The 17817-nt window shown below is 46.4% G+C and overlaps 1 protein-coding gene across 2 annotated transcripts in view; it reads right to left on the reverse strand.

Annotated features, from left to right (window-relative positions):
* The window catches only part of ATP9B (ATPase phospholipid transporting 9B (putative)), an 851783-nt gene that overhangs the window by 737820 nt on the left and 96146 nt on the right, over positions 1-17817 (reverse strand). For both annotated transcript variants that reach the window (XM_063923317.1, XM_063923316.1), the window contains exon 2: positions 9617-9784. In XM_063923317.1, coding sequence (XP_063779387.1) covers positions 9617-9784 — 168 coding nt within the window. The remainder of the gene's footprint in view (positions 1-9616; positions 9785-17817) is intronic.

The raw sequence follows: 17817 nt of genomic DNA on the forward strand, positions 1-17817 counted from the left end.
CTACAATATAACAGAGACTTCCTAACCACAGAACTAAACAATAAATACAAAAAGACAATACTACACTGACCTAAATGCAATACGATACAATACTATAATACTATAAGGTATTTAAGAGAAAAAGAGGAGAGAGAGAGATAGAGAGAGAGAGAGAGAGATTGGCTCGCAGAAAGACAATGATTATGGAGAGAACTTACGCACAAAGGGTATGATCGCCAGCGCCTCGATATCCAGCTCCCGATTATCAGCAGATAACCGTTGATGAGAGAGTGAGAGCTGGATGTGGTCGGCCTGCCTATTTATGCTCCACACACAATGCAATCTCCTGGTCCTACAATCCCATTGTCCATTGGCCGAAGGAATTCGGCCCTGCATCATAACAAAAGGTCATAGGGTGATTCATACAGGTGGGCTGTGACGATTTCCAACAGCTCAGGTGGGTGGGAAACTGGGTTTCCCGCCGCATACCTGAGTATGTGCAAATCATAGAAATGGACATAAACTTCTTATGTCCATAACTATTCGCACGAGCGATTAATACGCTCCAAACCAACACCGGAATATTGCTAATTAAATACTCTTCCGATGGGTACCAAACACTGCTGTATGATTCCTGTTAAACCCTTCGTACGATGCAAAGAGGGATTCCTCAGCTCTGGGACATTATACTTTAACCAAACTTACAGAAACTATCAAAGGGATCATGATCTATAAACTACATTAATTGTGAACATTTGTAACTAATGAGTCGCACGCTACGATCACATAAACTCTACCGTAAATGCGCATACTGCGCGTGCGAGTGCACGCTATTGCGGGTATGCGCTTCCACGGGAGAGCGTACGCATGCGCAGCACGGACCAGTGTGCGGTGCAAATATGGCAACGTGCATTGAGACATTTTTCTGACTTTGACAACACCCATACTAAAAGTTCTTTATAGTGCCCATGTCTCCTGCGGAGCCCGTCTATACCCCATGGTCCTTACGGAGTCCCCAGCATCCTCTAGGACGTAAGTGAAAAAATATATATAAACAGTGGTAGCCAAAAGTTTAGCGTTCAGCATTTTCTGTGGCTTGAGGCAACATTCTGTGCATTCTACTTTGAGTTATTGTGTACACTTATAGTGTATATCGCTGTGTAAGAAATTTAGGCAGCTATTAATACCTTAGTCCAGGATTTTGGAAACATTTTCTAACATCTAAGAGCAAGGATGAAAGTATAGGAGCCAGACCACCGCCAACCCCCCTCCCCCTGTAGCTACCTTATTGAGCAGCTTCCCCCACCCCCAGCCAAACCAGCCCTCCACAGCCACACTGCTGTGCAGCTACCCTTGGGCAAACAATAACGTACAGCAAACATTGAAATAAACATAGTTGTCCTCAATCTTTTGTGATGGCCCACAATAACCATCAACCAATCAAGTGTCGCTTTCATTTGACCAATTAGAGTATTTTTGGGGTTTTCTGACATGAATTCTCTCCAAGTGTCATAAGTTATAAAGTCTCTGACCTGTGCCAGCAAGTAAAACCATGTTTAGGGGGTTCGTGCTCACTAAAGAGGGGTATTCTGGAAGACAGACTGCTGAAAGGGTTAGCTCTAACCAGTTTACTGTTGTGAGGATACTTGCCAAATAGGGTGGCCAATACCGGGATCGGGATCAGTGGTATCCCGGCCTAAAATTATTCGGGATTCAATCTCAGGATTGGAGCTTCCAATCCCGGAGATTTCGGGATTGCACAGCAACATAGTTTTTTATATGCTGGGCAGCGTTGAGCTCCCCCTGCTCACTTCGGGGTTGGGGCACTGCGGTGACTGTGCAGCGTGACGTGAAGTCAAAGGTCAGGTTGCGCAGCCTGCCATCCGCCCACCCGCTGGACCTCTCTGCCGCCATGTAGTTGCCGCCCGCCGGATCACCCAGGACGTGTCCCACCCTCCAACCCAGTTTGACCACCCCTATTACCAAATTTAAAACCAGATATACTGACAATTTGCCAAGATCTGGGGGGCCAAAAAAGACAGTCAACATTGCGTTTTGTAGCCCATTAAGCTAAACAATTGTCTGCCTGGATTTGCTCACCAAATGGTTGGCAATAGTAAAATTGGTTGTTTTGAGGGCGTCAAAGACTTCAGAAGATCAGTCTCAAAGGACAGGTAATGAAGAGAAAGTTTCAAAGGATGTACCTATCCAATTTTTCCAAACAGGGTCCAAACAATCACCAAGTGAACATAAGATAAGAGGAGACGCAGTTAACAAAGCTTCAAGAAAGGATAAAAAGAGCAGAAAACTCTGCTAACTGTCCTGACTCTGGCTGGGCAGTCCTGAATTTGAGTGACAGACCTGCTTAGTCAGGACTTTCATTGGACTGCAAGAACATTTAGGAAATATGTTCTGCTTCATACTGTTCTGATCAAGAAGGGAGTGATGTTTATAATGGGGTGGCACTCTAAAATATTTTTGACTCTTAATGGTTGATGTAGTGACATCCAGAATGAAAAACGTTGCCTCCCCTTTCACAGAGATAAAGCCGTCAAGAATTTGTTTGCATTGCGTAATATCAGGTTGCAGAATTTGCCTGGACAATCTCCTGATCTTAAAACAATTGAACATATATGATACATACTACGCTTTTTGAAGCTCTTATCACAGCCTGGAAGCGAACCATCTCTCCTACTCCTCTAGAGAACCTAGTTTCATCAAGACTAAGCGCTGTGTGGCTCTGCTCAAGTCCAAGGCTTGCCAACCAGATACTAATCAACTTTTAGTAATCACTTCACCCTTCTTTTAATATACAGTATATGATGCAAAATCAACTCTGTATTAACAATATAGGTATTTCTAAGATGAATATGTCTCACTGAAATTCATGGCTTTTTGTATTGTTCTCACTTTTATGTATAAAGCATAATACCTTTCAATTATATTTAAAATTCACAGAATAGTCAGATAAAATTCTCCAAACACTGGTAAATAAAGTGCACATAGCTCAATGCAAGCTGCCTCAAATTGCTTTTTTCTCTGCAGCATTTAATACCGTGGACCATGGGATTCTGATTGAATGCCTGAAAATTTTCTGTGGACTGGATGGCAGTCATTAGATGGTTCAAATAACTTCTCACCAGTAGGGTAAAGAGTTTTGTTTGGAGTATACTCAATCACCAGTGCCACTACCACGTAGTGTTTCACAATGTTCTATACCAGGCCTGGCCAACCTGTGGCTCTCCAGCTGTTGTGAAACTACAAGTCCCATCATGCCTTGCCACAGTTTTGCTATTAGGGAATGCTAAAACTGTGGCAGGGCATGCTGGGACGTGTAGTTTCACTACATCTGGAGAGCCACAGGTTGGCCAGGCCTGTTCTATACTATACCCAATGCTTTTTACAGTAGACATGCTACCACTGGGTGAAATAATCAGACATCATGGTCTGGTCTGCCAATGCTATGCAGATGATGCACAACTAGCGTTAACATCAGACTGTTTTAGCAGGGAGCGGCGCCCTACCCGGTTTTTAAATGGCTAAATGCACCCTGCACCTTTAGCGGCGCCCTGCTAAAACAGCCTCCCCACTGCCTTGCTACCGTTGCATGAACACATACATGGCATCTATTCGCATTAATTGGAGAGCCTGGAGAAAGCCCTTATCAGTGACGCAGACAGCTGGGGCATGCCCGCAATAGCGACAGTGGCAGGGCCATGCCCCCTTCTCATGCAGGCGGGTATCTTCGCTGTACACAAACACACTGCCCCACCACCCCTGCGCCCTGCCGGCATCCTAGCGGGAACACTGCACAACATTACCTGTCCTTTGTCCCGGGTACTAAAGCGGAAAACCAGGAGTGTATGAGTGCCAGTTGGCTGTCAGTGAACCCTAACAAAACACAGGCCCTTGTGATAAAACCTCAACCTGAAAGGACAGACTGCAGCTAAGCCAACCAACTAGACTCACACGTGGGAATTCAGAATTACAAAACACTGAAGAGCTGCCTAAAGTCATACATGCATTTATACCACAGCAATAATACTACTGCAATGACCTCTACCTTGGTCTCCCAGCAAAAGAATTGTATCGCTTACAGCTGGTACAAAACACAGCTCCCAGGCTGTTAACTAACCAGCCCCATCCCAGTCACATAACATACATTCTCCACTACGTCCATTGGCTTCTTGTAAGATGGCAAATCTATTTCAATTTTGCTTACTGACTTTTAAAGCCCTACAAAACCAGAGACCAATGTACTTGAAGCAGCTTCTGATTCCATACTGGCCCGCTCGATTATTGCGATATGTAGATGAAGGACTTTTAGCAGTACCTAGAAATCCAGTACCTAGAAATCAAAAAGTCAAAATGTGGTTTCTGCGCAGACCAGTAAACCGCAGCCACACAGTTTAAATAAATCTTCACAAGACACTAAAACAACAAAATAAAACTGTGTATAGGTGGGTATCCGGACTCCAGGTCGACAACAAAAAGGTCGACACCAATTGGTCGACACACCTTGTGTCGACAAGGACAAAAGGTCGACAGGAACAAGGTCGACATGGACAAAATGTCGACATGAGTTTTTCACAATTTTTTTCTTTTTTTGGAACTTTTTCATACTTAACGATCCACATGGACTATGATTGGAACGGTAATCTGTGCCGAGCGAAGCGAAGGCACCATGCCCGAAGCATGGCGAGCGAAGCGAGCCATGCGAGGGGACGCGGTGCACTAATTGGGTTTCCCGGTCACTCTACGAAGAAAACGACACCCAAAAAAATAAAAAAACTCATGTCGACCTTTTTCCATGTCGACCTTGTTCCTGTCGACCTTTTGTGAATGTCGACCTTTTGTCCATGTCGACCAATTGGCATCATCCTAAGGTGTGTCGACCTTTTTGTTGTCGACCTGGAGTCCCAGACCCGTATAGGTGCTGTTCACTTGTAGAAAACTGTTCTTAAGTCTTTCAATATTCGTGAGTGGTACACCGGGAAGCACATCTTCTTAATTAAGAACTTACATTAGGGTTCTCACCCGCAGGAAAAACAAGGCATAACCCACGATATAACTCCTTCATTGTATAATAAAACGGAATAACTTCATAAAGAAAGATCACTTACATATTGGTTCTGTCACGCGTTCACATAAGGGTGTCATTAGATCACCCCAGTCTAATGTACGATCCAAAAAGCTGATCTTTAATATTAAAAGGTAATATACAATAAAATCACAAAGTGTTCGGCACAGCAGGAACAACACCGGGAGTCTGGTGCGGAAGCTGGTCTCCATTCGTGGCTGGGTCCGGCTGCAGTCACGGTCAAGATATAGATGATATGCGCCGCTCACTCGATCACTAGTGAAGTTCTTTGCTGAAGCTGGTTACACGTACCAGCAGGTCTCTAACATGTTTTGGGGTTTCCTATCCCCTTTATCGAAGAGTGCCGCTTGCTCCAACAATTCAGGTTCATAAAGGCCAGGTCTCCAAATCATTTGATCGCTCTGTCCATTCACAAAACGTACATTACACCAGGGGTATAATTAGCAATCAGCTATTTCTAATTGCAATACCTGGCTAGTAAACACATCCATTTAACTAATACTGTATGTTAACAATTAAATGAATATACATAAAAATATACAAAGATACAAGTACATAGCAGACATAAAAAGTATTACAAATATATAGGAAACATAAATATATAAAAACATATCTAATATCAATTATCAGCACTAACCAGATGGTACAAAGACTGGACTGTGCAAATATAACAAATAATGAACACGGATACTCCACACATAAACACACTCATCCAAACAACCCTAATGTAAGTTCTTAATTAAGAGGGTGTGCTTTCCGGTGTACCACTCAAGAATATTGAAGGACTAAAGAACAGTACCTAAAATTAATCTGGGGGTTGAGCTTTTAGCGATGCGGCTCCGATTCTATGGCACTCGCTTCCACGCACAGTTCAAGAGGCCACCACTCTAGAATCCTTCAAAAACAAGACTTTCCTGTATACTCAAGCATTTCCTTAATGCCCTTTTACTATATCCATGCTCTCTGTATTTTCTGAAAAGCATTCTGTAATTAATTGTTTATGTACTCTATTATGTTCATTCTGTTAAGCAACTTCAGTCGTATTGGAGAAAGAGCGCTATATAAATAAAATTATTATTATTATTATTATTATTATTATTATAAAGAACAGAGAAAATAGGATTTTAAATGCCTACCGGTAAATCCTTTTCTCGTAGTCGATAGGGGATACTGGGAATCCATTTAGTACCATGGGGTATAGACGGGTCCACTAGGAGCCTTGGGCACTTTAAGAAATTGATAGTGTGCACTGGCTCCTCCCTCTATGCCCCTCCTACCAGACTCAGTCTAGGAAACTGTGCCAGAGGAGACGGACATACTATGTGAGAAGGATAGATAAGGAAAGTGGTGAGATTACGAACCAGCACACAGAACAATAGAAAGAAAGCCATGCTAACCAAACATGAAACATGAAAAGCTGAACAAACCAGAATACTTAACCAAGTAACAGCGCAGGAAGAACGAAGCACTAAGCGGGCGCCCAGTATCCCCTACGGACTACGAGAAAAGGATTTACCGGTAAGTAATTCAAATACTATTTTCTCTTACGTCCTACTGGATATTGGGAATCCAGTTAGTACCATGGGGAAGTACCAAAGCTCCCAAACTGGGTGGGAGAGTGCTGAACTTCCTGCAGAACTGATTGACCAAACTGAAGGTCCTCAGGGGCCAAAGTATCGAACTTGTAAAACTTTGCAAATGTGTTAGAACCTGACCAAGTAGCAGCTCAGCAGAGCTGTAAAGGCGATACACCCCGGGCAGCCGCCCAAGAAGAACCCACGACCTAGTAGAGTGGGCCTGCACAGATTTTGGAACGGCAATCTTGCCGTGGAATAAGCATGCTGGATAGTGAGCCTGACCCAGAGTGCAATAGACTGCTTTGAAGCAGGACACCCAACTTTATTGGGATCATAGAGAACGAACAGCGAGTCAGATTTCCTGTGATGAGCTATCCTCTTTACGTACACCTTCAAGGCCCTCACAACATCCAAAGAATTTGAAGCAGCAGAAGTGTCCGCAATAGCCGATACCACAATAGATTGGAGGAAGAAATTGCTGACGAGTTCTGAGTTCAGCACTGTCCTCATGGAAAATTGAGACAACGATTTGAAGAATCTGTGAGGTGGGAGCTCCTGAAACTCCAGTCTGTAGCCTGGGCTCGCACCTGCCAGTCTTCCAGGCATCGCGGTCCACCGTCATGCTGAAGGCTTTGAGGAAGCAGGGCTTGAGCTCTGTTCCTGTGAACCGGCAGTTGCTGGTTTTCGTGGTTTACCTCTAGTGCCTCTGTTGGCTGTAGAAGAACCTCTGGTTTTGCCCTTAAACTTGGCAGTCCGAAAGGACTGTAGATTTGGTCCAGAGTAGGCCTTCCTGGTTGGGGGAGCTGCAGAAGGAAGATAACGTGGACTTACCCGCAGTAGCTTTGGAGATCCATTTGTCTAGTTCATCTCCAAATAAGGCCTCTCCTTCCACACCTTTCCTGGAGACTGTGACAGCAGTCCACTGGCGTAGCAATAAGCCTCTGTGTGCTGACACTGCCATAGCAGTGGTGCCTGCATTAAGTAAGCATATTTCTTTTATGGCTTCCACCATAAAATTCGCAGAGTCCTGCATATGTTGCAGGAGTAAAATAATCTCCCCCTAAGGCAAGGTACCTAACCCCTCAATTAGATTACCCGACCATTCGGCAATGGCCTTAGTAATCCACCCATATGCTATAGTGGGTCTCTGGGCCACTCCAGCAGCTGTGTACAAAGATTTGAGTGTATTCTCAATTCTACGATCAGCCGTGTCTTTTAGAGAGGCTGCACCAGGGACAGGCAATACAATTTTCCGTGACAGCCTGGATACTGATGCATCCACTATCGGTGGATTGTCCCATTTTTTCCTACACTGAGGAGGAAAAGGAAAAGATGATATCAACCTTTAGGGATTTGAAATTTCCTATCAAGATTAACCCACGGTTCTTCAAAGAGGGTATTTAGTTCCTTTGACACAGGAAAAGTGGCTGAGGATTTCTTTTTTATATTAAAATACGATCCCTCAGTCTCCACTGTTACCTTATCAGGGATATGCAGAACTTCTCTCATAGCTTCTATGAGAGCCTCTATTCCCTGTGATAGAGTAGCCTCCCCCACCTCTGAGTCCACCTCCCCCTCCTCCATGTCTGACCCCTCATCATCAAAGTCAGACTGCAGGATATGTGCCAAAGGACGTTTTTGCGGACAAATGGTAGGGGACAGAGACGCTGGCTTGGGTACTGAGTCTCTGTTCATAAACTCAGTCATCGATTGTCTTAAGTATTGCGTCTCTTTCTCATTGCGGGACAATTTAGTAGAAATATTGGAAATCATTCCCCTAATGGAATCCAGCCAAGCTGGCTCCATCCCGATAGCCTGGGAGGGTACACTACATTGAGTACATGAACCCCTGGAGAAGAGGAACCCCTGGAGAAGAGGAACACTGTGCCTTACATGAAACACACACACCCACTAACCGGGACGCCGGCTTAGTACTCACCACTCTTCTTTCTTCTGGCTCTGTTAGGGGTGGCGGTGTGCGGCGGGAATGTACGCTCGACGTGGTGAGGCTTGCGAATAGTTCCCTCAGGAGCTAATGTCTTGTCAGCGGGGAACGAGACCATTAACCCTTCAAGAGGTTGGGCCATTCTCCCCCTCTAAGTCCCAGGAAGCAGGCAGGTTGGTGCCATCCTGCCTGAAAATAACAAATATACAAAAAAAAATGCAAAAATCTCTTCAGAAGCTTCCAGCGACGTGTCCGGCTCCTCCGGGCACATTTTCTAAACTGTCTCGTAGGAGGGGCATAGAGGGAGGAGCCAGCACACACTATCAAATTCTTAAATTGCCCAAGTCTCATAGTGGACCCGTATATAACCCATGGTACTAAATGGATTCCCAGTATCCCCAAGGACGTAAGCAAAAGTATGTTGCCAGTGGCGGATTTCCCACTAGGCATTTGAGGCACGTGTCTAGGGGCGCCAGTTGATGAAAGTGGCACAACAGCCCACCTGCCTACCCACCCACATCAGTCTGCCGCATTCCCCTGACCTGGGGGAGGCAGCAGTCAGTATGTGTACACTAGGCAGAACACAGCAATTACTGAACAGGAGAAGGAGGTAGTGTGCTGCACGTCCACTTCCCCTCCCCTGGCAACTGCTTCAAGTGAGTGCTGTGGTGCCAGATGTGTGTGTGATTGTACGTGTGAGGGCTGCCTTGGCTGTCCGGAGGGAACGGGTCAGTCCCTGACATAAATGGGGTGGAGATGGAAGTGATGTGAGGGTGGGAGGGGGAAGGGGCACCCAAAAACGTGCCCTGGGGTGGCTTTGGCCCTAAATCCACCACTGCATGTTGTGCTAGTGTTAAAAGACTTGCGGTCGCCACTGTATATATTCTGCATTTGAGGAAGCACAAAGGATAAGTCAGCAACTACAAGAATGTCATCAGCATTTTTAAATTAGCAATACAGTGTCAGAAGTCCAAGACAAACAGCGACAATAGTTGTAATATCACTAATACAAACCTGGTGCACAAGAATTTCCACCCTCCACAAATAAACCATTCTAGTCCTCTTTTTCGACGAGTTATTCTGGCTCTTGGTAAGGTGTGGTAATCATTTTCATCATTCTCAAACCCTTCTTCTGACATCATAAGTGGCATTTCATCCAAAGGGGAAGCTTCATCTTGATACCTTGCAAAACACAGATATCATTGTTATAACTGATATTCTAACATGAAAGTATTACTAACGAATATATCCAATATCCCATGTCAATTCAAATATTCTGTATTCTTTCCTGTTTTTATATATTTAAACATTCCAAATGTAGTACCTCCCCAAAATAGTATAATAAAACATGAGGAGGTGCGAGAGTAAGTATCAGTTACTGCAGAGTAGTTTAGTATACATGGGGTATAGGAATACAGGTGAAACTTTTCCTTGGAGAGCTAAAGTAATAACTTGCCAGAAGTCACCCAGTCTGCTTTGTTGATATTATTGCACAGACACCAAATTCATTCAAAGTTCTCCACAGTTTCATGCCCTGGAGAATAACTGTTTTGTGAATAGTTTCTCCATCACAATATTTGGTTTTACATAGTCCAAAGTTGCATTATAACTTGTCATCATTTATACTCTTCATATACTTATATCTGCATCCATCACTTAACAGTATAATAACCTAATTACATGACTTTCTCATGTTTAAGATATTATTATTGCCTTCTTCCCAATTTTAAACATTCATCAACAAGCTTCAAGTACCTCTCAGTATGTATACTAGTTCAATTTGAATACATGCTATTTTCATGTATTTTTTTAGAATTTCATGAGTGCAGGGCTAGTCATGTAGAAAAAATAAGATTTTGCTTACCGGTAAATCTATTTTTCGTAGTCCGTAGTGGATGTTGGGGACTCCGTAAGGACCATGGGGAATAGACGGGCTCCGCAGGAGACAGGGCACTTTAAGAAATAATTTGGATACTGGTGTGCTCTGGCTCCTCCCTCTATGTCCCACCTCCAGACCTCAGTTAGAGAAACTGTGCCCGGAAGAGCTGACAGTACAAGGAAAGGATTCTGGAATCCAGGGTAAGACTCATACCAGCCACACCAATCACACCGTATAACTTGTGATAAACTTACCCAGTTAACAGTATGAACAACAACAGAGCATCAGAACAACCCTGATGCACCATAACATAACCCTTATGCAAGCAATAACTATATACAAGTATTGCAGAAGAAGTCCGCACTTGGGACGGGCGCCCAGCATCCACTATGGACTACGAGAAATAGATTTACCGGTTAGTAAAATTTTATTTTCTCTAACGTCCTAGTGGATGCTGGGAACTCCGTAAGGACCATGGGGATTATACCAAAGCTCCCAAACGGGCGGGAGAGTGATGATGACTCTGCAGCACCGAATGAGCAAACACAAGGTCCTCCTCAGCCAGGGTATCAAACTTGTAGAACTTTGCAAAACTGTTTGAACCTGACCAAGTAGCTGCTTGGCAAAGCTGTAATGCCGAGACCCCTCGGGCAGCCGCCCAAGAAGAGCCCACCTTCCTTGTGGAGTGGGCCTTTACTGATTTTGGCAGCGGCAATCCTGCCGCAGAATGAGCCTGCTGAATCGTGCTACAGATCCAGCGAGCAATAGTCTGCTTTGAAGCAGGAGCACCCAGCTTGTTGGGTGCATACAGGATAAACAGCGACTCAGTTTTCCTGACTCTAGCCGTTCTGGCTACATAAACCTTCAAAGCCCTGACCACATCTAGTAACTCGGAATCCTCCAAGTCACGAGTAGCCACAGACACCACAATAGGTTGGTTCATATGAAAAGACGACACCACCTTAGGCAGAAATTGTGGACGGGTCCTCAATTCTGCTCTGTCCATATGGAAAACCAGATAGGGGCTTTTATGTGATAAAGCTGCTAATTCTGATACACGCCTAGCCGAAGCCAAGGCTAACAGCATGACCACCTTCCACGTGAGATATTTTAACTCCACGGTTTTAAGTGGTTCAAACCAGTGTGACTTCAGGAAACTCAACACTACGTTCAGATCCCAAGGTGCCACTGGAGGCACAAAAGGAGGCTGAATATGCAGCACTCCCTTTACAAACGTCTGCACATCAGGCAGAGAAGCCAGTTCTTTTTGAAAGAAAATAGACAGGGCCGAAATCTGGACCTTAATGGAACCCAATTTTAGGCCCAAAGTCACTCCCGCCTGTAGGAAGTGAAGGAAAAGGCACAGCTGGAATTCCTCCGTGGGGGCATTCCTGGCCTCACACCAAGCAACATATTTTTGCCATATACGGTGATAATGTTTAGCCGTCACGTCCTTCCTAGCCTCTATCAGCGTAGGAATAACTTCATCCGGAATGCCTTTTTCTGCTAGGATCCAGCGTTCAACCGCCATGATGTCAAACGCAGCCGCGGTAAGTCTTGGAACAGACAGGGCCCCTGTTGCAACAAGTCCTGTCTTAGAGGCAGAGGCCATGGGTCCTCTGTGCGCATTTCTTGCAGATCTGGATACCAAGTCCTTCTTGGCCAATCCGGAACAATGAGTATTGTTCTCACTCCTCTTTTTCTTATGATTCTCAGCACCTTGGGTATGAGAGGAAGAGGAGGAAATACATAAACCGACTGGAACACCCACGGTGTCACTAGTGCGTCTACAGCTATCGCCTGAGGGTCTCTTGACCTGGCGCAATACCTCTGTAGCTTTTTGTTGAGGCGGGATGCCATCATGTCCACCTGTGGCAGTTCCCACCGACTTGCAATCTGCGTGAAGACTTCTTGATGAAGTCCCCGCTCTCCCGGGTGGAGGTCGTGCCTGCTGAGGAAGTCTGCTTCCCAGTTGTCTACTCCTGGGATGAACACTGCTGACAGTGCGCTTACGTGATTCTCCGCCCAGCGAAGCATTCTGGTGGCTTCCGCCATCGCCACCCTGCTCCTTGTGCCGCCTTGGCGGTTTACATGAGCCACTGCGGTGATGTTGTCTGACTGAATCAGAACCGGTTGGTCGCGAAGCAGGGTCTCCGCTTGACGTAGGGCGTTGTATATGGCCCTTAGTTCCAGGATATTGATGTGAAGGCAAGTCTCCTGACTTGACCACAGACCTTGGAAATTTCTTCCCTGTGTGACTGCCCCCCACCCTCGGAGGCTTGCATCCGTGGTCACCAGGACCCAGTCCTGAATGCCAAATCTGCGGCCCTCGAGAAGGTGAGCACTCTGCAGCCACCACAGGAGAGACACCCTGGCCCTGGGGGATAGGGTGATCAGCCGGTGCATCTGAAGATGTGATCCGGACCACTTGTCCAACAGATCCCATTGAAAGGTCCTCGCATGGAACCTGCCGAAGGGAATGGCCTCGTATGATGCCACCATCTTTCCCAGGACTCGCGTGCAGTGATGCACCGACAACTGTTTTGGTTTTAATAGGTCTCTGACCAGTGTCATGAGCTCCTGAGCCTTCTCCATCGGGAGATAAAACCTCTTCTGGTCTGTGTCCAGAATCATGCCCAGGAAGGGCAGACGAGTCGTAGGAATCAACTGCGACTTCGGAATATTTAGAATCCAGCCGTGCTGTTGTAACACTTCCCGAGAGCGTGCTACGCTGATCAGCAACTGCTCTCTGGACCTCGCCTTTATGAGGAGATCGTCCAAGTGTGGGATAATTGTGACCCCCTGCTTTCGCAGGAGCACCATCATTTCCGCCATTACCTTGGTAAATATTCTTGGTGCCGTGGAGAGACCAAACGGCAACGTCTGGAATTGGTAATGACAATCCTGTACCACAAATCTGAGGTACGCCTGATGAGGTGGATAAATGGGGACATGAAGGTATGCATCCTTTATGTCCAGAGACACCATAAAATCCCCCCCTTCCAGGCTTGCGATGACCGCTCTGAGCGATTCCATATTGAACTTGAACCTTTTCAAGTATAGGTTCAGGGATTTTAAATTCAATATGGGTCTGACCGAACCGTCCGGTTTCGGTACCACAAACATGGTCGAATAATAACCCTTTCCTTGTTGAAGGAGGGGAACCTTGACCACCACCTGCTGAAGATACAATTTGTGAATTGCAGCTAACACTATTTCCCGCTCTAAGGGGGAAGCTGGTAGGTCCGATTTGAGGTATCGGTGAGGGGGCATCTCCTCGAATTCCAGCTTGTATCCCTGAGACACAATCTCTATTGCCCAGGGATCCACCTGGGAGTGAACCCACTTGTGGCTGAAATTTCGGAGACGCGCCCCCACCGGGCCTAGCTCCGCCTGTGGAGCCCCAGCGTCATGCGGTGGATTTAGTGGAAGCCGGGGAGGACTTCTGTTCCTGGGAACTAGCTGTGTTGTGCAGCTTCTTTCCTCTACCCCTGCCTCTGGCAAGAAAGGACGCACCTCGGACTTTCTTGCCTTTTTGTGAACGAAAGGACTGCATTTGGTAATACGGTGCTTTCTTAGGTTGTGAGGGAACATATGGCAAAAAATTTGACTTTCCAGCAGTAGCTGTGGAGACCAGGTCCGAGAGACCCTCCCCAAACAATTCCTCACCCTTGTAAGGTAAAACCTCCATGTGCCTTTTTGAGTCGGCATCGCCTGTCCATTGCCGAGTCCACAGGACCCTTCTGGCAGAAATCGACATTGCATTTATTCTAGAGCCCAGTAGGCTAATGTCTCTTTGAGCATCTCTCATATACAGGACAGCGTCTTTTATATGCCCCAGGGTCATTAATATAGTATCCTTGTCCAAGGTATCCAGATCCTCAGACAAGGTATCCGTCCATGCTGCTACAGCACTACACACCCAGGCCGACGCAATTGCCGGCCTTAGTAAGGTACCTGAATGTGTATAAATGGACTTCAGGGTACCCTCTTGCTTTCTATCCACAGCATCTTTTAGGGTGGCCGTATCCTGTGACGGTAGGGCCACCTTCTTGGATAAGCGCGTTAGAGCTTTGTCCAACCTAGGGGAGGATTCCCAGCGTACGCCATAAGCATCCGTTTGGAAATCTGCAGTTTTTTATCTGGAGATTCCCAAGCTTTTTCACATAACTCATTTAGCTCATGTGAAGGGGGAAAGGTCACCACCTGCCTTTTTTCCCCATACATATGAACCCTCTTGTCAGGGACTGGGGTTTCCTCTGTGATGTGCAACACCTCCTTCATTGCTATAATCATATAACGTATAGCTTTAGACAATTTAGGCTGTAACTTTGCATCATCATAGTCGACACTGGAGTCAGAATCCGTGTCGGTATCTGTGTCAACAATTTGGGATAGTCGGTGCTTCTGAGACCCTGACGGCCTCTGCGACATAGGATCAGGCATGGGCTGAGACCCCGACTGTCCTAAGGTTTCAGCTTTATCCAACCTTTTATGCAAGGAATAAACATTATCATTTAAAACCTTCCACATATCCATCCAATCATGTGTCGGCGCCGTCGGCGGAGACACCTCATTCATTTGCTCCCGCTCTGCTTCCACATAGCCTTCCTCGTCAAACATGTCGACACAAGCGTACCGACACACCACACACACAGGGGATGCTCTTTTTGAAGACAGTTCCCCCACAAGGTCCTTTGGAGAGACAGAGAGAGAGTATGCCAGCACACACCCCAGCGCTATATGTCCCAGGAATCACACAGTAACTTAGTGTTAACCCAGTAGCTGCTGTATTAATGTTTTTGCGCCTAATTTATGTGCCCCCCCTCTCTTTTTACTCTCTTCTACCGTGAATCTGCAGGGGAGAGCCTGGGGAGCTTCCTCTCAGCGGAGCTGTGGAGAGAAAATGGCGCTGGTGAGTGCTGAGGAAGAAGCCCCGCCCCCTCAGCGGCGGGCTTCTGTCCCGCGTTTGTGTAAAATTATGGCGGGGGCTCATGCATATATACAGTGCCCAACTGTATATATGCCCAACTTTGCCAAGAGGTCCTAATTGCTGCCCAGGGTGCCCCCCCCTGCACCCTGCACAGTGACCGGAGTATGTGGGTTTAGTGTGGGAGCAATGGCGCATAGCTGCAGTGCTGTGCGCTACCTCAGTTTGAAGACTGGAGTCTTCTGCCACCGATTTTGAAGTCTTCTTGCTTCTTACACCCGGCTTCTGTCTTCCGGCTCTGCGAGGGGGACGGCGGCGCGGCTCCGGGATCGGACGACAAAGGGTGAGATCCTGTGTACGATCCCTCTGGAGCTAATGGTGTCCAGTAGCCTAAGAAGCAGGACCTATCTTCAGAGAGTAGGGCTGCTTCTCTCCCCTCAGTCCCACGATGCAGGGAGTCTGTTGCCAGCAGAGCTCCCTGAAAATAAAAAAAAACCTAACAAAATACTTTCTTATAGCAAGCTCAGGAGAGCTCACTAAACAGCACTCAGCTCGTCCGGGCACAGATTCAAACTGAGGTCTGGAGGAGGGACATAGAGGGAGGAGCCAGAGCACACTAGTATCCAAATTCTTTCTTAAAGTGCCCTGTCTCCTGCGGAGCCCGTCTATTCCCCATGGTCCTTACGGAGTCCCCAGCATCCACTAGGACGTTAGAGAAAATAGCATTGTACATATCTCATGGGGTTGGGATTTATTTGTCGGTGGTCGTTATGACGGCAGTCAGAAAACCAACCGCGGCATCCCGATAGTTAGAATCCAGACAAGGGTAGGTAAGTTTAACCTCCCCCCCGCAGACTAAACCTAACCCCTGCCTCTCCCTTGCGGCTTACCTCTCAGGCGGTAATATTCAGGATCCTGGCTGTTGGAATTCAGGCGCCGGGCTAGAGACCCTATTCGGGATGCCGATGTTGGAATTCTGAATATTGTCGGGATTCTGGCATCGGTATTCTTACTGCCAGGATTCCGACTGCCAGGATCCTGAAAGGATCCCGATCTCATGAACTATATCTGTTTTCAATGAAAACAACTATGGATCTGATTCTGACGCAATGTTGATGTCGGATGCAGCTGAACAATATTTGTTTTCTACTGCACATGCATCTACGTAGCACTGCACGTGTACATCCAGAGTCCACACACAAAGGGTCACAGTTGCACTTAAGACGCACAGTCTTGAAAATGAATTGGGCATTCCTGGGTAGTTACTGGGAGGTGGCTAAACGGATGCGCTGAGATGACCCAACTTACGGACATGTTATGGGAATGTTAAAGGTGTGTCACGGATAGTGGTTGCAAATTATTCAGATGTATAATGTATAAAATAGGATTTTAATACCTACCGGTAAATCCTTTTCTCTTAGTCCGTAGAGGATGCTGGGGTCACCATAGAACCATGGGGTATAAACGGGATCCGCAGGAGACATGGGCATTTTAAGACTTTGAAAGGGTGTGAACTGGCTCCTCCCTCTATGCCTCTCCTCCAGACTCCAGTTATAGGAACTGTGCCCAGGGAGACAGAAATTTCGAGGAAAGGATTTATTGTTAAACTAAGGTGAGATTCATACCAGCTCACACCTCAAGCATGCCGCACAACGTGGCATTCAACAGAACACAAGCTAACGGCATGAACAATTGCAGCAACATGCTAACAATAAACGTAACACAACATGTGTGTAACCACAACTAATAACTGCAGGTACGCACTGAGACGGGCGCCCAGCATCCTCTATGGACTAAGAGAAAAGGATTTACCGGTAGGTATTAAAATCCTATTTTCTCATACGTCCTAGAGGATGCTGGGGTCAACATAGAACCATGGGGTTATACCAAAGCTCTAGAACGGGCGGGAGAGTGCGGATGACTCTGTAGCACAGATTAACCGAACTTAAGGTCTTCATCGGCCAAGGTGTCAAACTTGTAGAACTTTGCAAATGTGTTTGACCCCGACCAAGTAGCTGCTCAGCAAAGTTGCAATGCCGAGACGCCCCAGGCAGCCGCCCAGGATGAGCCAACCTTTCTAGTAGAATGTGCCTTCACCGATTCCGGTAACGGCAATCCAGCCGTGGAATGAGCATGCTGAATCGTATTACAGATCCAGCGTGCAATGGTCTGCTTGGAAACAGGACACCCAACCTTGTTGGGAGCATACAGGACAAACAGAGCCTCTGTTTTCCTAATCTGAGCAGTTCTGGCGACACAAATCTTCAAAGCTCTGACCACATCAAGAGATTTTGACTCAGCGAAGGCGTCAGTAGCCACAGGCACCACAATTGGTTGGTTCATGTGGAAAGAGGAAACCACCTTCTGTAGAAATTGTTGACTTGCCCTCAATTCAGCTCTATCCTC

The sequence above is a fragment of the Pseudophryne corroboree genome, chromosome 5 (genome assembly GCF_028390025.1).
Source record: "Pseudophryne corroboree isolate aPseCor3 chromosome 5, aPseCor3.hap2, whole genome shotgun sequence".
Classification (NCBI taxonomy): Eukaryota; Metazoa; Chordata; class Amphibia; order Anura; family Myobatrachidae; genus Pseudophryne; species Pseudophryne corroboree.